General features: G+C 41.6%; 1 protein-coding gene across 2 annotated transcripts in view; it reads right to left on the reverse strand.

Moving 5' to 3' along the window:
* Positions 1 to 17929, reverse strand: part of PLXNA4 (plexin A4) — a 1066226-nt gene that overhangs the window by 942095 nt on the left and 106202 nt on the right. For both annotated transcript variants that reach the window (XM_073619416.1, XM_073619417.1), the window contains exon 2: positions 10913 to 12154. In XM_073619416.1, the coding sequence (XP_073475517.1) occupies positions 10913 to 12088 (1176 nt within the window). In that variant the 5' untranslated portion in view covers positions 12089 to 12154. The remainder of the gene's footprint in view (positions 1 to 10912; positions 12155 to 17929) is intronic.

Raw genomic sequence — 17929 nt, forward strand, 5'->3', positions numbered from 1 at the left:
ATTAGATTTTTTTTTTTTTTTTTACATTTTTTTAATTGCCCTTTTGGGGGGTTTTTGGGAAATATCAGGGTTCTAAACAGACCCCTGATGTCTTACATTTAAGACTGAAAAAAAGACTGAGGACAGGATGGAGGCGCAGATGCTAGAACCAATCCCCCTACAGCACAGCCGGAGGGAGAGGAGGAGAAGCCGGCAGCACGGCAATGGGAGGAACAAGAGAATCGATATCTGCAATAAGACAGTACAGTTGGTCCTCCTGCTTGGCAGGTGCCTGGGCCCCCTTTTGAGCAAATGGAGCATGGAGGGCAGGGTGTACTGCCTTTTCTTTGGCCCTGGCACACAGGATGATCAGGGTGTGCCCAGGCACATCCAGCACACCCCCTGCGCACGCCTATGCAAAAGTCCCTTATTTTGGGGGACTGTCCCTCATTTTGAATAAAGTCCTTCTGCCCCTCTTTCCTCCTCATTTGTCTCTCATTTTGGTCTGATCTATATAGTTGTATACGAAATGCACTAAATATCTACCAAAAAGTGTTTCCCGGGGTTAAACCTCTCATCCAACTTCTAAATTGCTGCATTTGTAAATTTCAAAAGCCAGTATAAAGGAATAGTAGTGGTAAAAAAAAAGCACTTTTTTTTGTATAATTCTTCTTAATTGTCCTTTTTTTCCCCACAAATAGAGTTTTCTTTTGGTGGTATTTGATCACCTCTGTGATAGTTATTTTTTGCACTATAAACAAAAAAGACTAACAATTTTGAAAAAAAAATAAAACAATATTTTTTACTTTCTGCTTTTAAACACATCCAATAAAAAAAAAATTGATAAATTAAATTTCTTAATCAATTTAGGCCAATATGTATTCTGCTTTGGTAAAAAAAAAAATCTCAATAAGCGCATATTGATTGGCTTGCGCTATAGGATATTTTTATGGAATTCTTATTTATTTTTATTTTTTTACTAGTTATGGCAGTGATTAGCGACTTATAGCGGGACTGCGACATTGCGGTGGACAAATCGGCCACTAAATGACACTATTGACACTTTTTTTGGGGACCAGTGACACTAATACAGTGATCAGTGCTAAAAAATATGCACTGTCACTGTACTATGAAACTGGCAGGGAAGGGGTTAACATCAGGGGTGATCAAAGGGTTAAATGTGTCCCTAGGGAGTGCTTACTGCGTGGGGGGTTAACTGTGGGAAAACAGAGATTCGTGTTCCTGCTTAGCAGAAGCACACAATCTCTGTCTTACCTACTAACAGAACGGCAATCTGCCTTGTTTACAGACCGCTGTTCTACCTCTCTCAGGAATGATCAGTGGGTCCCGGCAGACATGGGGTCTGCCAAACCCGCCGATTGGCTCCCGCTGTGTCCAATCATAGCGGAAGTTGATCGCCTGCGGCGCGTGTGCACAGTCCAGGTACGTGATTTCACACAGGAGATCTGCCACCCCGCAGTATATGTACATGGGGTGGTCAGCAAGTGGTTAAGGGGGCGGAACAGGGGGTGTGTCCTGGCCTTCTTGCGTGACATTGTGGACACACAAAGGATCCTTTGGTGCTTGGGTCATTATCATCTATGGAGAGCTTTTCAGCTGGTGTGAGCCTTTAAAGATTCACTCAGGGATTGGGATCACAAAAATGCTTAGTATTATGGCTTAGAGGAGGGTGGGAGGACAACTTAGTAAAAAATACTTTTAGTTTAGAGTTGGAATTTAAAAGTTTTTAAGGCCAGAGGTGTTAAATGGGCTTCCTGTGATAGCCTGTCACAGTGACCACATGATCAGGAACCCATCCCACTGGCTCCTGATTAAAAACAGTGAGTTGGCTGGTTGGCAGGCCTACAGTGATAGTGCAGAGTTCCTATTGTCAGAAACCATGAATCAGACTAAAACAGAAGTACAGTTAAATCTCACTTCTTTAATAAAAATAAAAAAGGTAAACAGAGTAAACGTAGTCAAAACATATCCAGAGATCAGGAATCGTAACGGATAGTCAGACAAGCCAAAACGTCAGGGAGCCAGAGATGAGCGTAGTAGAACAGCAAGCAGGATCTGGAGCCAGAAGGAATGTCAGCCAAGCAAGTCTTTAACAGGAACACAGGAGAGTGTCTCTAGAGATGTGACCAAGGCGAAGGCAGAGATCATCTGGGCTGGACGGCTTAAGTAGGCAAGACTGATGAGCAGGATATCATCAACAGATGAGTCACTGTGGAGAGATAGGAGCTCGCAATTAGCCGACAGCTGAGCGGCCAGCTCAGAGAAGGAAGGGCTGAGCCCAGTACCCCCTTCTCAATAACCCCTCCCCGTCGGAGGACCACCAGGCTTGAGGGGAAAATGTCTATGGAAATCATGGAGGAGGACAGCGGCATGTACGTCCGAGGATGAGACCCAAGAGTGTTCCTTTCCAATGCACCAGGTACTGTATGCGCCCATGGAACCTACGAGAGTCAACAATGGACTGTACTTCATACTCCTCATGGTTGTCAACCTGTACAGGGTGAGGACGAGGTACCGAGGTGGTAAAGCGCTTGCAGACCAAAGGTTTTAAAAAGGAGACATGAAATACATTTGAGATACGTGTATTAGAAGGAAGGTCTAATGCATAAGAGACTGGGTTAATCCTGTGAAGAATACGGAAAGGCCCAATAAACTGAGGTGCGAACTTCAGAGAGGGAACGCAAAGTGAGAGGTTGCGAGATGACAGCCAGACCCTGTCCCCAACCTAGTAGGAAGGCGCAGGCAGGCATCGGCAGTCAGCATGGAGTCTGTACCTATTAGCATGTCGCAAAGCCTCCTGGACTTATACCCAAGTGGAACAAAGACCACGGAGATGCTCCTCTAATGCAGGAATACTCTGTGGAACAAGTGAGTCAGGCAACATGGAAGGTTGGAAACCATAGTTCGCCATAAAAGGGGACAATCGGGAAGCAGATTTCAAGGCACTATTATGAGCAAACTCCACCCACGGTAAGACGTCTGACCAGTTGTTATGAAGGTCAGAAATATAGCAACGTAGGAATTGCTCCAAGTACTGATTGGCTCGTTCTGCAGCCCCATTAGACTGTGGGTGATAGAGGAGAAAGCAAGCTGAATTCCCAACTGTGCACAAAAGGCTCGCCAGAACCAGGACACAAACTGACTACCCCTGTCCGAGACAATCACCTTGTGTTGCCCATGTAAGCGAAAGATCTCCTGAGCAAAAATGGAAGCCAGTTCCTTAGAAGTGGGCAACTTCTTAAGTGGAATACAATGAGACAATTTCGGGAACCGGTCAACCACCATATGGATAACAGTGTTGCCCTGGGAGTTGGGTAACTCCACAATGAAATCCATAGACAGGTGGGTCCAGGGCCTCTCTCCATTGGATACGGGTTGTAGGAGGCCCACTGGAAGGTGTCGTGGAGTCTTACTCTGAGCACACACGGAACAGGCAGCTATGAAGGCTGTTACATCAGTTCATAGACTAGGCCACCAGAATTGTTGGGAAAAGGCCCAAAAGAATTGATTCTTCCCAAGGTGGCCAGCAGCCTTGGGAGGATGGTAAGTCTGGAGCACAGCAGTACAGAGACTCTCTGGGACAAAGCAGCGGTCACAAGGTTTCTTAGGATGAGCATGAACCTTAGCAGCAAGAATTTTGTCACCCAAAGGAGAAGTGAGACTGGTGCAAACCGTAGCCAGAATACGATCAGGAGGAATCACAGGAGGTATCACAGGAACCGAAACTGACTCCATCTTGGAAATGGAGGAAAATTGTTGTGACAAAGCGACAGCCCTTACATTCTAAGTTCCGGGTAAGAATGGGACAATGTAATTGAAACTAGATAAGAAAAGAGCCCTTTGTGCCCTTCTGGGAGAGAGGCGTTTAGCCTGAGACAAGAATGTGAGATTCTTATGGTCAGTAAGAATGAGAACTGGCACAGTGGTACCTTCAATGAGATGTCTCCATTCTTTCAGGGCTAAAATGATAGCTAACAGCTCTCTGTCACCAATCTCATAATTGCACTCCGCAGGTGACAATTTCTTGGAAAAGTAGCCACAAGGATGCATAGCGCTCTCAGAGGTAGGACGTTGAGACAGAAGGGCGCCAACTCCAGTCTCAGAAGCATCAACCTCAAGGATAAAAGGTAACATAGGATCAGGATGTGCCAACACAGGAGCAGAAACAAAGGCAGCCTTGAGACTCTCAAAGGCCTTAATGGACTCCGGAGACCAACACTGTGGGTTACCGTTCTTTCTGGTCATATCAGTCAGGGGCTTGACCAGAGACGAGAAGTTACAAATAAACTTACGATAATAGTTGTCAAAGCTAAGAAAATGCTGCAGAGGATGTAAATCCACAGGTCGGGTCACTGTAGGACTGCTGAAAGTTTCTCTGGGTCCATTGAAAATCCAGCAGTGGAAATGACATAAATCGGGAATTTAACCTGTTCACGATGGAATTTGCACGTTTTCCACTTGTCGCCCTCCTTAATCCACATGAGATTGTATGCCCCTCTCAAATCAAGCTTTGTGAAAACTGTTGCTCCCTTGAGGCGGTCAAATAACTCCGTAATCAATGGAATCGGATAGGCATTCCTAATCGTGAAATGATTGAGGCCCCTATAATCAATACAAGGTCTCAGTTCACCACAAACCAGCACCAGCAGGAGATGAGGATTTGCAGATGAAACCTCGAGAAAGTGCGTCTGCAACATACTCCTCCATGGCCTTATCCTCCAATACCGACAAAGGTTAAACCCGGCAATGAGGAGGTATGGCACCAGGTTGAAGGTCAATTGCACAATCATACGACCGGTGTGGAGGCAAACTACAGGCTTGACCTTTGTCAAAGACATCGCTAAAATCGTGGTACTCCTCCTGCAGGAGGAGAGAGAAGAAGTGCACAGGACCTTGGCTACCTTCTGGAAGCATGACTAACTGCATTGTGGCGACCAGGAGAGAACCTCAGCATGGAGTCAATCAAAAGAGGGTTTGTGCCTCTGTAACCAAGGATAACCAATAACCAGAGGAAACTTAGCTAATAAGTTTAGGAAATAACTTGGAATTGGATTATCTCATGGTAAAGAGCCCCTACGGCCATGGACAATGGAACAGACTCATTAGTCACATGGGCAGGCTGTAAAGGTCTCTCATCAAGAGCCTCAATGGCAAGTGGAGTATCACGCAGCTGCAAAGGAATCAAGTGCTTCGATACAAAGGCAGAATCAATGAACAGGCCTGCAGCCCCAGAGTCGATTAGAGCCTGTATCTCGACGGACCACTGAGCCCAAGAAAGGGTAACCGAAACCAGGGGCTTATCCTTCTGGATAACTGGGGATGAAACAAGGTCACCTAAGGTCTGTCCGTGACAGGACCTCAAGGTTCGGGCGTTTCCTGGATGGGTAGGACAAGACTTCAAAAAGTGACCTGCCTGGCCACAATAAAGGCACAATCTCTCCCTCCTCCTAAGGGTCTCTCATCCGCAGAGAGACGCATGAAGCTCAAGTGCATGGGTTCATCTTCACTGAAAGACTTGGTACCAGGAAGCATGGAAGGTGAGGGAGGCAAGGGTGGAACTGCAAAGCTCGAAGACAAATATACAGGAGGCTTCCGCAAGCGCTCCTTAAAAGAGAGTCTTTTTCTGAGTCTGGAGTCAATGAGGATGCCAAACATGATCAACTTCTCCAGATCAGTGGTTATATCTCGGGCTGCTATCTCATTCTTGATGATATCCGAGAGACCACGAGAAAAAGCAGCCACGATGACCTCATTGTTCCAAGCAACCTTTGCTGCCAGAGTACGGATTTCAATGGCGTAATCGGCAACAGTTCTCGTACTGGACATGAGGCACTTGGCAGCAGAAGTGGAGCATGGGGGAACGTCAAATACCCTTTTAAAGGAAGGCACAAACTCAGAGTAACTCAAGACAACAGGTTTTTGCGTCTCCCATAGAGGGTTTGCCCAGGCCAAGGATCTCTCAAAAAGCAAAGATATCACGAAACCTAGTTTGCTTCTGTTTGTGGGAAACGACTGGGGTAGCATCTCAAAATATATCTCAACCTGGTTGAGAAACCCTCTGCATTGGACTGGATCACCCCCAAATAGCTGGGGAAGTGGAACGGAACCAGACATATCTCTTACAGAGGTAATACTCGAGGTGGGTGCCTTCACAGAGACTGGAGCAGCAGCAGGGATGGCCTGCAACACAGGTTGTTCCAGAGCAGCCACATTAGGAGATTCCAGGTGAGCCGTGCGATTCAGGAGCGTTTGTAACACCATGGCAAACTGAACCATGCAGTGATCCTGCTCATCCAATCTGGAAAAAATATTACCAACAAGTGGATTGACTGCATCTTCTTCATGGCCTTTGCCTATTGTCAGAAACCATGAATCAGACTGAGACAGAAGTAAAGTTAAATCTCACTTATTAAAAAAAAAGGTAGTAACAGAGTAAACATAGTCAAAACATAGCCAGAGTTCAGGACCTGGAATGGATAGTCAGACAAGCCAAAACGTTAGGGAGCCAGAGATGAGCTTAGTAGAACAGCAAGCAGGATCTGAAGCCAAAAGGAATGTCAGCCAAGCAAGTCTTTAACAGGAACACAGATGAGCGTCTCTAGAGATGTGACCAAGGCGAAGACAGAAATCATCTGGGTTGGACGGCTTAAGTAGGCAGGAATGACAAGCAGGATATCATCAACAGGTGAGTCAGTGTGGAGAGATAGGAGCTGCCAATTAGCCGACAGGTGAGCGGCCAGCTCAGAGAAGGAAGGGCTGAGCCCAGCCCTAACATCGATCTCTTGTCCCCTGAAGTCCTCCACTACTGTTCTCGGATCTGGCTCTGTATCTGGGTGTTTCACCTCGTATGTAAACCAGTCTGTCTTTAAATTCCCTTTTCCTATTACTTTACCATGTCTGGACCTCTTTTCCACTTTGTTATTAAGGTAGATTCTATGTATGCCTTACTACTCATACTTTCACATTTAAGGCCTCCTTAGGATCTCTGGGGCCCAAATTAAGCATGTGTAGATACATGAATTGTTTTGTTATAGGATTCTGAATTTCCTCTGATGAATGGAAGACTGAGCCTTGGCATTGTACTGTTTATCTTTTGTATTACACCCTTTTCTTTTCTTGTATGGCTATAAGATCTCTACATCTGTGACTTTTTTGAAACAGTAATTAGGAGCTGTCAGTGACAGGACAGCCACAGTGTTGGGGCCAATGAGTGAGCATGCTCCCAGAACGAAACAGCTGTGCCGGCTTTACTCATATGTGTGGCAGTACGGTGTTAAAGCCCACTGCAATGTGGACACATTTTTGTGTAAATCCATCAGGAAGTGATAAAAGTGAAAAAAATTTACTCTAAAACTTCATGCAGTTAATACATGTAATGATAGTATTCGTTATTATAGTTCCTTTTGTTTATTTCACACAACGATTTATATTTTCCAAGATATTTATATGCCGGCCAAGCTGTCCAGCAAAACTGACAGTAATAGAGGCTAGGGTGTGCTTACAATGCTTTAAATATTCTGTTTTGCAAAGTAAACTGCTGAAGCACCCCTGGTTGTGTTATAATTTGTCCCAACTTCTGTCTCCTTTGCTTGACAGCTTAGTTCAGCCTGTCTATCCACCATTTTCCAAACTAGCCTCCGATTTTCCAGACCAACCTAGAAACTAGGTGTCCTATAATGGTAATGATTTGGGTAGATTGTTCGGCCTGGAATGATGTTAGGTATGCATAGCTCCCAACTGTCCCTGATTTTGAGGGACTGTCCCTGATTTTAAGGGACTGTCCCTGATTTGCAACAATGCCCCTCTGTGCCTCTTGCCTCTTCATTTGTCCCTCATTTTGGTCTGATCTATATAGTTTTATATAAAATGCATTATTTATCTTTCAAAAAGTGTTTCTCAGTGCTAAACCTTTCATACATTTTCTAAATTGCGGCATTTGTGAATTTCAAAGCCAGTATAAAGGAATACTAGTGGCAATTAAAAATTTGTGGGTTTAACTAATCTTTTTTTTTGTGTAAAATTCTCCTTTAAGGGGGGCTGGCAGTGTGTGTGTCCTATGCCTACATACTTTTGCTAATAGATGTCCCTTGTTCCCATCTCAAAAAGTTACAGTATGAGGTATGGGTATGCATTACACCATCATAAATATGAACAAAAATAAATAGGTGGATGGGAGGAGATTGGAGAATATGTCTGCAATTTCCTAACACTGCTTTCATTACTCCATGATATATCATTGATGTCTGGGTAGATAGTATCCATGTCTTGAGTCTTAACCTAAAGAGCAACAGTTATCTTGCCTGCACTATTTCACCAGCAATTTTCCTTAGATGTGCTTTGACTGGAAATTATTAGGAGAAGCTGCTGATCTGGATAACTCCTAGTGTGCCAGCTAAAAATAAACGTATTGTTCACGGGGCAAAATAAAGACATACATTTTTCGGAGATAACTTTAGCATAACGCTCCAAGGTTTTGCTATTAGCATAGTTACTGGCGCTCTCAAGCTCAAAATAATTATTCATAATATTTTGTGAAGGATTCAAAAGCAATATATTTTTAAATTGAAAATGATCCCATTCTTCAGCAGATACACAACATCTACATTGTACTCTGACTTAATGAAAATTCAGTCTATAGCCACCTCCACATTTTTCAAATCAGGAAAATTAAATATAGCTGCTTAGTTGTTTTAGATTGATGCAACATTTATAAATGGCATATTGAGAAGATGATAGCTAGACATTTGCATTCCATCTGATCACTGATGATCACTCTAGGATGTCCATAGATGCCTTAAAATGCAACTTCACCCAAAATGGGCTGAGGTAGGGTCAATCTGGTTGAAAGTGTAAACCCAGCAAGACTATACTTGTCATAAGGTTGCTTGTTGTCACTGGCCTAATTTCTTTGTGTATACTAGATCTCCAAGTTACCTGCCAGATATGAAAACCAGTTGGGGACTAGAGCCCTGGGCCACTTTATTGACCTCCTTTTTTGACCTTTACTTGACCTCTGGAAGATTAACCCCCTTAATGACCAGGCCATTTTTTGCAATACGGCACTGCGTTACTTTAACTGACAATTGCGCTGTCATGCAATGCTGTACCCAAATAAAATGTATGTAATTTTTTCCCACAAATAGGGCTTTCTTTTAGTGGTATTTGATCACCTCTGCGTTTTTTTGGGGGGGGGGCTATAAACAAAAAAAGGCCGACAATTTTGAAAAAAATAATAATTTTTACTTTCTGCTATAAAACATATGTATTCTGCTACATGTTTTTGGTAAAAAAAAAAAAAAATTCCAATAAGCATATATTGATTGGTTTATGCAAACATTAGAGGCACCTACAAACTATGAGATATATTTATGGAATTTTTATTTATTTTTGTTATATACTAGTAATGGCGGCAATCAGTGACTTACAGCCAGACTGTGATATTGCAGTAGACAATGGGATACTTTGCGTGAACCAGTCACACTAATACAGTGATCAGTCCTAAAACTATGCACTGTCACTGTACTAATGACACTGACTGGGAAGGGGTTAAACATCTAGGGTGATCAATGAGTTAACTGTGTGCCTAGCCAGTGTTTATGTGTACTGTATATGCTGCTTTTACTAGGGGAAGAGATAGAATTTATTCCATATAAGGGTTTGAAATGTTCCTTACATTGGTGGCCAGTGGAAATGATCCCATCCTTAGGGCTCGTTTACAAAAGTGGTGCCCTCTGAAGAATGATTGGTGATGGATCCCTCTTCAGAGGACATTTAACAGGCAGTGAGGAGGCACTGTGTCACCTCTTCACCTACCACCTGCTTTAACCATTTAAACCCCACCCTTGGGAGATGCCATTCAGTTGAAGGGGTCATGCTTGACAGGCAATACTGCCATTCACATGGATGTGTACACCCCTATCCCCTTCCTTTGCAGCTTAAGGGAGAGCAGTTGGGGGCGGGGGCAGTAGTTCATCCATGTGTTTTTACTGCCCCCAACCTCAAGGGTAAATGAGGCCTTACAGTGGTGATCAGAATGCCACCCTTACAGACAGCCAACAAGCTTACAAGATCACTGGGGTCATGCAGCTGGCTCTGCCAAGTGGTATTGGCCCTAGAACTACAAAGGCACCATCAAATGATAGGTCAGTCAGCCACAGCTCAAGAAACCCCTAGCAACCTTTGGAAGAACTCTAGTTCCAAGGTTCCAGGAAACCTTGGTTGAGAATGACTGGATTAAATATACATATTTTTATTTCCTGTTAGGATAGCTGCAAAATCACTGTCCTTTGTGCTGATTGCCTCATAAAAAGTCACTTAGAGCATATGTATATGTGTCTTCCAGAAAATTTCACATAGGGGTTTATTTACTAAAACTGGAGAGTGCAAAATCAAGTGCAGCTCTGCATAGAAACTTTCAGGGTTTTTTTTGTCAAAGCATAATTGAACAAGCTGAAGTTAGAAGCAAAGTGGCACCAGATTTTGCATTCTCCAGTTTTAGTAAATCAACCCCATAAGATCATTAAAGAGGGAAAAATGTGTGCTTTGTTTACATACCTTTTGAGCTCTAAAGATAAAAATAGCACTTTGGCGTTTGATTAAAAATTCCAAATCTAATGGCAATAAAAAGCATACAGCTAGGATGAGTTTATCCCACTAATTTTGTCTGATACAGTCTAGGAATATTTGTAAAAGGCTGTGAGTATTCAGGTACAAACAATTAGGTAAAAACATACCTTATTCTACATATTTTACCAGGCCTAGATCTATAAAACATGACAAGAAGACTTGAAATCAGTTGACTAAGTCATCTCAAAGCACATTCATTAAATATTTCAGGGCAGGAATATTTTACATATACACATCTGTAGAATTAAATAGTCATTTAAAAGAAATTATTAAAAGTGCTACTTACTGCATTGCCGCAAGGAACATCCTTAACTTTCAACCATGCAAGATCTAAAGTGCCTTCTCCCTTGTAGCAAGACTGCAGTCTCTCTTTAATGCGGTCATTAATCTGTTTGAGAACAAACACACATAAGGCAGATTCATCCAGTGATTTCATGCGCCTCTTCTGACCCTTAGAGAAGATAGTAAATAAAATGTCATCACCAGGTTTGATTCCCAAAGACTTTGCAAGTATTAATCCGGCTTTGGACAAATAAGCTGCCTGAAGAAGCCTGTACTCCACACCATTTTTCTCACATCCAATGGGAACCTCAACATAAGAATTAAAAGCTGTGTCCTCTTTACACAGCCGCACCAACTTAGAGGTATAGACTTGTTCCTTTGTAGTAGACCCTGCCGGAGAGGTCATCTCTGGTTGAAGAGTCAAGAAGTAAACATAGTTGCCGCTGCTAAAACCATATATATAATAGATGTCAAAGTCTGGAATAATGTTAAATGTATCTGAGGGTATTTTGATCATTGAGGCCACAAATTCATCATGAAACACATAGGCAAACATCCCGTCGGCTTCTGAATTCCTGGTGAGCTTTCGGCTTGAAATGGTAGGAAAATATTCTGGCTTCCCATCAACTGACGTGGCAATAAATAATTTGTCATCATCATTGTTGTTAGAAACAATAACTCCAAAAACTGAGCCACTCTCATTGACCCCTGAAAGATAGTGTTCTTTCTTATGAAATGGTTCACCAAGTTTAAAGAGGTCCTCAAGCCTGAGAAGCTTGCATATACCTTGATAAAGGCTTCCGCAAGCTATTAACCTATTCTCTTTGTAGTCTATTAGCAGCATTTTGTTTACATTGTTGGTATACACCAAGGGCTCGTTGCAAGGCTGGACTATCCTAGGAGGGTAACACTTTGGGTTATCTTCATCTGGTCCTGTCTGATGGGTCAGCAAGACCTTCAAGTCTTCGGAGAGTTTATATATTCTGTTAATAGCTCCTAGGTAAATATGTCCAGTCCTCGCATCAACCACTAAGTGGTTAAAAGTCCAGTCAGCTTGCTCAGCATAGAAAGTAGTAAAGTTTCTCTTTATCTGGAGGTTTTTTTGGGTGAGAGCTGACACTGTGGCTAATAACGTGACATGGGTGATTGCACAAATCCAGCTCCATTTTGCAAATGCCATTTTTTTTAAGATTTAAATGGGCTATGTTCTGTGATCCTCTAGATAATTCTGCTCCTTGGTGTTCTCCTAGAAGAAAAAAAGAATGATTTAGTCTATGAACCAAGACTATTACAACAGCAATATCATTCTCAAAATACTTATGCTAAAGCTGTCAAAAGAAGCTTTAAAAAATATGTCAGTGCTTTTACAATCACATTTTATGTTATATACAGTACATGTTACACAACTCAAGTTCAATTATTTTTTTTTTTAATTTATAAACATAATACAGTGACCAGGTTGTATAAACATTTCTATGCATTAATGCAGAACTCAAAATAAATGTGCATTAATCTATGGAAACCGTTTTAGCTTTTAAAGGAATTGTAAATCCGTCCAGCCAATGCTCTAATTCAGACAGACAGCCTGCTACACCTCATATCTAGACAGGTGGCCCCCTATTTCCTGGTTTAGCTTTGCAGCTTCCCTTGTGAACTCTCCTCCTCTAGGCTATATAATAGACTATAAAGCATATGGCATCATCACCACATCCATCCAATGAGCAAGCCAACAAACAGTAAGCTGAGTAAGGACTAAATCTGACCATGCACTAGTAACATTTTTTAAAAGAAAATGTTCATTTTCAGGGCATTCATTTGATCTTCCGATGTTTAGGGAGATCGTTTTCATTTTTCAACCATAGTGATGAGAAAATTTGAGGGCGTAGAATGAAAAATGTTTCTTGAACAAAGTTCTAATGGTATGGTTTTCATTCAGGGAAGTCTGTTCATACCAAAATCGAATGTTAAAAGTAAATGAAATGTTGAAGTACTTTCAAAAGACATTCATCAAGTCTCCATTGGTAATACTGAATACACTGCTGATAGAGTGGGCCTATCATAAAGTGCAGTCATGTCTGCAGGGGAAGGGGGTTATACAGTACCTGACTTTGTCAGGATTGTGTAATTTATTGTCTGCCCTCTAAATCCAGGAGTAAGGTTAGGTTTACACATGTCCGATGCAACTTTCTCTTTTAAAAGCAAAAGATCAAAATAAAATTGCCTTGTTTAGATGGCCCCAGAACTGGAAGTGACATCATGACAATGCTCCGGTCCTCCTAGGCCACAGAGGCCATCTTTCCTTCCCTCATCTCTGTGACCAGCTGTCTCCAGCATCGGATAGGTTCCCAAAGCTACCGATCATCCAGGTAAGCCTGGGAACCACCGGAAAGCTTCTAAAAGTGATCCAGCTGCGAATCTGCCGCTTAGATCACTTTTAGCAGAAAGTCTGGCGACTAAAGGGAAAAATTAATACCAGGGTTATGGCATCTAGCTGCAGCCATAACTTCGGAATTAAACGTCAAATTTATGACATATTTTCCCACTTAGGCGTTCGGAAAGTGGATATATATAGGGGTTGAATTACTAAAACTGGACAGTACAAAATCTAGCGCAGCTCTGCATAGAAACCAATCAGCTTCCAGGTTTTATTGTCAAAGCATAATTGTACAAGCTTTGAAGTTCAAGTTAGATGCTGATTGGCTACAATGCACAGCTGCACCAGATTTTCTCTCTCCAGTTTTAGTAAATCACCCCCATGGCAAATTATAATACATTGTTCCATTTACATATTGTCAGCCTATAATAAAAAAACACACAAAAAAATGTATAAAAATATTTAGGTATACAAATTAGTCATTGAGGCATTGCTAAGTTAACTGACAAATGCTGATGCTGCTAAATTTGACCTTTGCATCTAGGCATCAATGACCCCTGGTCATTAAAAGGTTAACTTTAGTTCCTAATGTTAGCAATAGTGCAGTGCAATAAAATGTATTAGAGGAAATATTAACACATAAACTGATTACTGATGACAATAATGAGATAAAAGTAATGTAGAAGGCTTGTGTTGTGTAATATATATATATATATATATATATATATATATATATATATATACACACACCACAAAAGATTAATATCTTTAGTTGCCAAGCAACTCCACACAGATGCTATGGGTAGTGATGGGGTGAAAGGGTTAGAGTGCCATTCCAAGGCTATGTATCACTGCAAGATCCCTGTGGCATTGTTTATGTGCTGTTGAAAAATCTCTTTATTCTTTAATAAAATCACTCTGTTCCTTGGCTTTATGAGCACAGAGAATAGTTGTGAGTCAGTAGAAGGGTCTAGAGTTGGTCCTTTAAATCTACATCATGTAAAGTAGAGGACACACTTTGAAGTGGCAGTTCTCAGGCGACATATGTTAGAGTTTGCCACTGAATGGACAAAGATGTCAAAGACTAAACTAAAGTTCAAAAAGTTAGACTGCCAGCCTCATTGGCACAATCTTTAACATTAATGTGCTGTGAGAAAAAAGTACACTGTAAAATGAGCAACAGACCTAAAAATATATTTATGTTTCTAATATGTAGAAATGAAGAACAGACAGTAGGAAGAGCTTTGTATTAAATGCTTTCTTGTCTCTGTATATTAAAGGCATGCACAGTGTCTAAACATCCAAAGCTTCCTATATGTGAAAAATGGAGGTATACAAGCTCAGTCGCTACACACTACTACTGTCTGTGGGCCTACCAGATCCAATGAAGAGGAAGAGGAGGAGGTTGGTACTATGGTACTATAGAGCAGTGGTCTCCAAACTGCGGCCTAGGGGCTGGATGCATCCCTTTCCTATTCTTTATCCGGCCCTCAGGGTACTATTCCTTCCACTAAGGCCGCAATACACGGTTCCTGCTGAACCGGCCGAGATTCAAACCATTAATGGGGAAGCTGAATGTACCAAGTTCATCATTCGATACAACCAGCCTGCCCGATTTGCTTCCAATTATCGCAAGTGGCTGCTATAGCCACTAGTGCTAATCACTGTCTTCCCCCGGCGAGGACGGCTTCCCCCACTCGCTGTCTGTGTTGATGGGGCAATCGTTCAAATTTCTTGGGACATAATTCCTCCCACTGACACTAACAATGAGGCACTATTCCTCTCCCTGACATCAATGATGGGAAATTATTATTTCCACTGACACGAATGATGGGGACACTATACTTTCCACTGACAGGAATGATGGGGCACTCTTCCTTCCACTCACACCAACATTGGAGCACACTTCCTCCCATTGACATGAACAATGGGGCAATATTCTTCCCATTGACACCAACAATGGGACATAATTCCTCTCAATGACACCAACAATGAGGCGCTATTCCTATCACTGACATCAATGCTGGGACACTATTCCTCCCACTGACACCAACGATGAAGCACTATTTCTTCCATTGACATGAACAATGAGGCAATATACCTTTCCCTGACACCGACAATGGAGCACTATTCCTCCCACTGACACAGACAATGAAGCACTATTCCTCCCACTGACACCAACGATCGATGACTATTCCTCCCATTGACACCAACGATGGATCACTATTTCTTCCATTGACATGAACAATAAGGGAAAATTTCCTATCACTGACATCAACAATGGGGCACTATAGTTCCCACTGGCCCAAACAATGGGACACTATTTCTCTAGGGCATTGTTCACTTCCACTAACGCCAGCACTTTTTCTACTCCCAGTGGCCACTCTAAAGTCTGAAGCCCTTTGTTTAGAAAGTTTGGAGACCCTTGCTCTAGAGCAGCCACATAGATTGCACTAAAGTTTTTTTTTTTTAGTTTTGGATAGAGTAGAGAGGGATTAGAACATCTCACTTCAGTTTTTATTGCTGTCTGTTCCCCTGGTAAGAAGATTCACTCTCTCTATTTGTCCTGTTTACCATTACTATTAAAAGTGAAAGTAAAAGATAATCCCAAATTTTGGGTTATCCCCAGAAAAGTAATAGCAGGGAAATTTTCCAATGGGGATACTGGTACAAGGTAATACAAGGAATTCACTTAATTTTCAGGAATTTCCTTTCACTTCCTGTCTGGCTATGGGACAGGAAGTGAATGGAAATCTCCGCAATGGGACACACAAAAACTTGACAAGGGGTTATCAGTTTAGGCCAATATGTATTCTAACTACATATTTTTGGTATAAATTGATTGGTTTGCACAAAATTTAGAGCCGGAAAATTTATATACCGCATATTTTAAAGTGCACATCGTGTTAGGAGATTTTTCTCTTCCTGGTTAGCACTGCAGTGAAACCTGGGCATACAGACAAGACAGCTGATTGGAGGAAAGGCACACACTTCCTCTCCTCATAGGTAGAGGCTTTCCAGTCTGTTTGTTGAATCGTTCAGCATTCTGGTAATCTATTTATAGCATACTCCCCAACACAAAACCCTGGTTGCTTTTATCTCCAGTGTTGGAGAGCTTGTCAGAAGTTCTTATGCTGATAAGAGAAGAATGGGGCAGGAGAAAGCTACTGGACATAGGGCTTTGAAAAAAGATAAGAAAACACCGCAGATATATGAGCCCAGCTCAAATTTCATGAATCGGGTTTACATCCACTTTAATGGATAGAATGCATTAGGGGAAAAACTGTGAGGGTTTACAACCACTTTAACATTGCCCCATTCTTAAGCCCAAATTGTATGTATGAATAAAAGTAAAAAAAAAAAATCACTGTCTCTTTATATACTAACTGACAATTGCGCCGTCGTGCGATGATGTCTCTTTATATACAATTTTTCATATTACAACATAAGCTCCTTCACTAATGTGTCATGTAGAGCATTCCTTTAATAAAAATAGTGTTCCGTAGAAAGTGTAAATGAAGACCAGTAGTAGAAGGATTAACTTGCTCTTGCAAGTATTGTAAAAACTTCACAAATTTTCTTGGTTGTCTTGGTGGGACTTCTACAACCCACCCATGCTGTTCTCCCAATAATATTCAAAGGAGGAGGCGGCAGACCCACCTCAGTGATCATTTTATCCAATAAATATCCTCTAGGAACCCTGCCAATGAACTCTGTACACTAGAAGCTGAGCCATACATAAAGGATGTATATCTTTTGAATGTTCAACCACATATTCAGTAGCTTATACTTTGCTGGGTCTGCTAAGTGGCTACCTTCTTTAAACGATTATCCCTACGCCCCCATGACTCCTCCAATACACAAACTAAATAAAGATATATCCATTTAATAAAGCTCTTTATTTTAGAACAATCCTTTCACATCCAAACAGACTTAATCCTAGAAATCTGCAAAATTCAAACAAGTCATTCAGTCACTTTCAAAATGAAGCTGTATTCAATTTGATGAATAAAAACTCTGATGCATAGGATACCAAACATTGTAATCGCTCAATTGTATCCAGTATACATTTGGAAGAGGCAACGCCAGAAAGTGCCCAGCTGTTCCTGGGAAAGCACACTAAGGATCGGTTTCAGATCACTTCCAGCGAGCAATGGAGAAGGAGCTTAGTGACTCTGCCAGAGGACACCTAAGGCAAGAGCTATGAAGTAAATAAAACCCAGCAGTATGCCTACTGCTAATCTGCCAGTGCATTATAGTGTTTATTTTCACCCTGTGATTGCATAGCTATGTAGTTTCCTGGGATACAGAAGGCGGTGAATAGATGATAGTTGGACTGACCCCTGTCCCAGCTGCAATTTCATTTCTGCCAGTGTAAACATACAATGCTTACAAAACTTTGGGGCCAATGGCATTTTCCTTCTATATTTCATGTCCTCACATGTAAAATACATTTGTGAAATGTGCATTTTCTTTATTAGGGGAAAGTTGTGTATGTATAACTGTCCAAATAAAATAACATTTGGTACCGAGCAAGCAAATATGTAGACTCAGGCTGTTTAGCAAATATTAACATTGTACAAAAAAATGTGTTACATTATATTATAAAATCAACCTAATAAACTAAATACAGATAGTTTTAAAGTG

The sequence above is a fragment of the Aquarana catesbeiana genome, linkage group LG03 (assembly GCF_042186555.1).
Source record: "Aquarana catesbeiana isolate 2022-GZ linkage group LG03, ASM4218655v1, whole genome shotgun sequence".
Taxonomy (NCBI): Eukaryota; Metazoa; Chordata; class Amphibia; order Anura; family Ranidae; genus Aquarana; species Aquarana catesbeiana.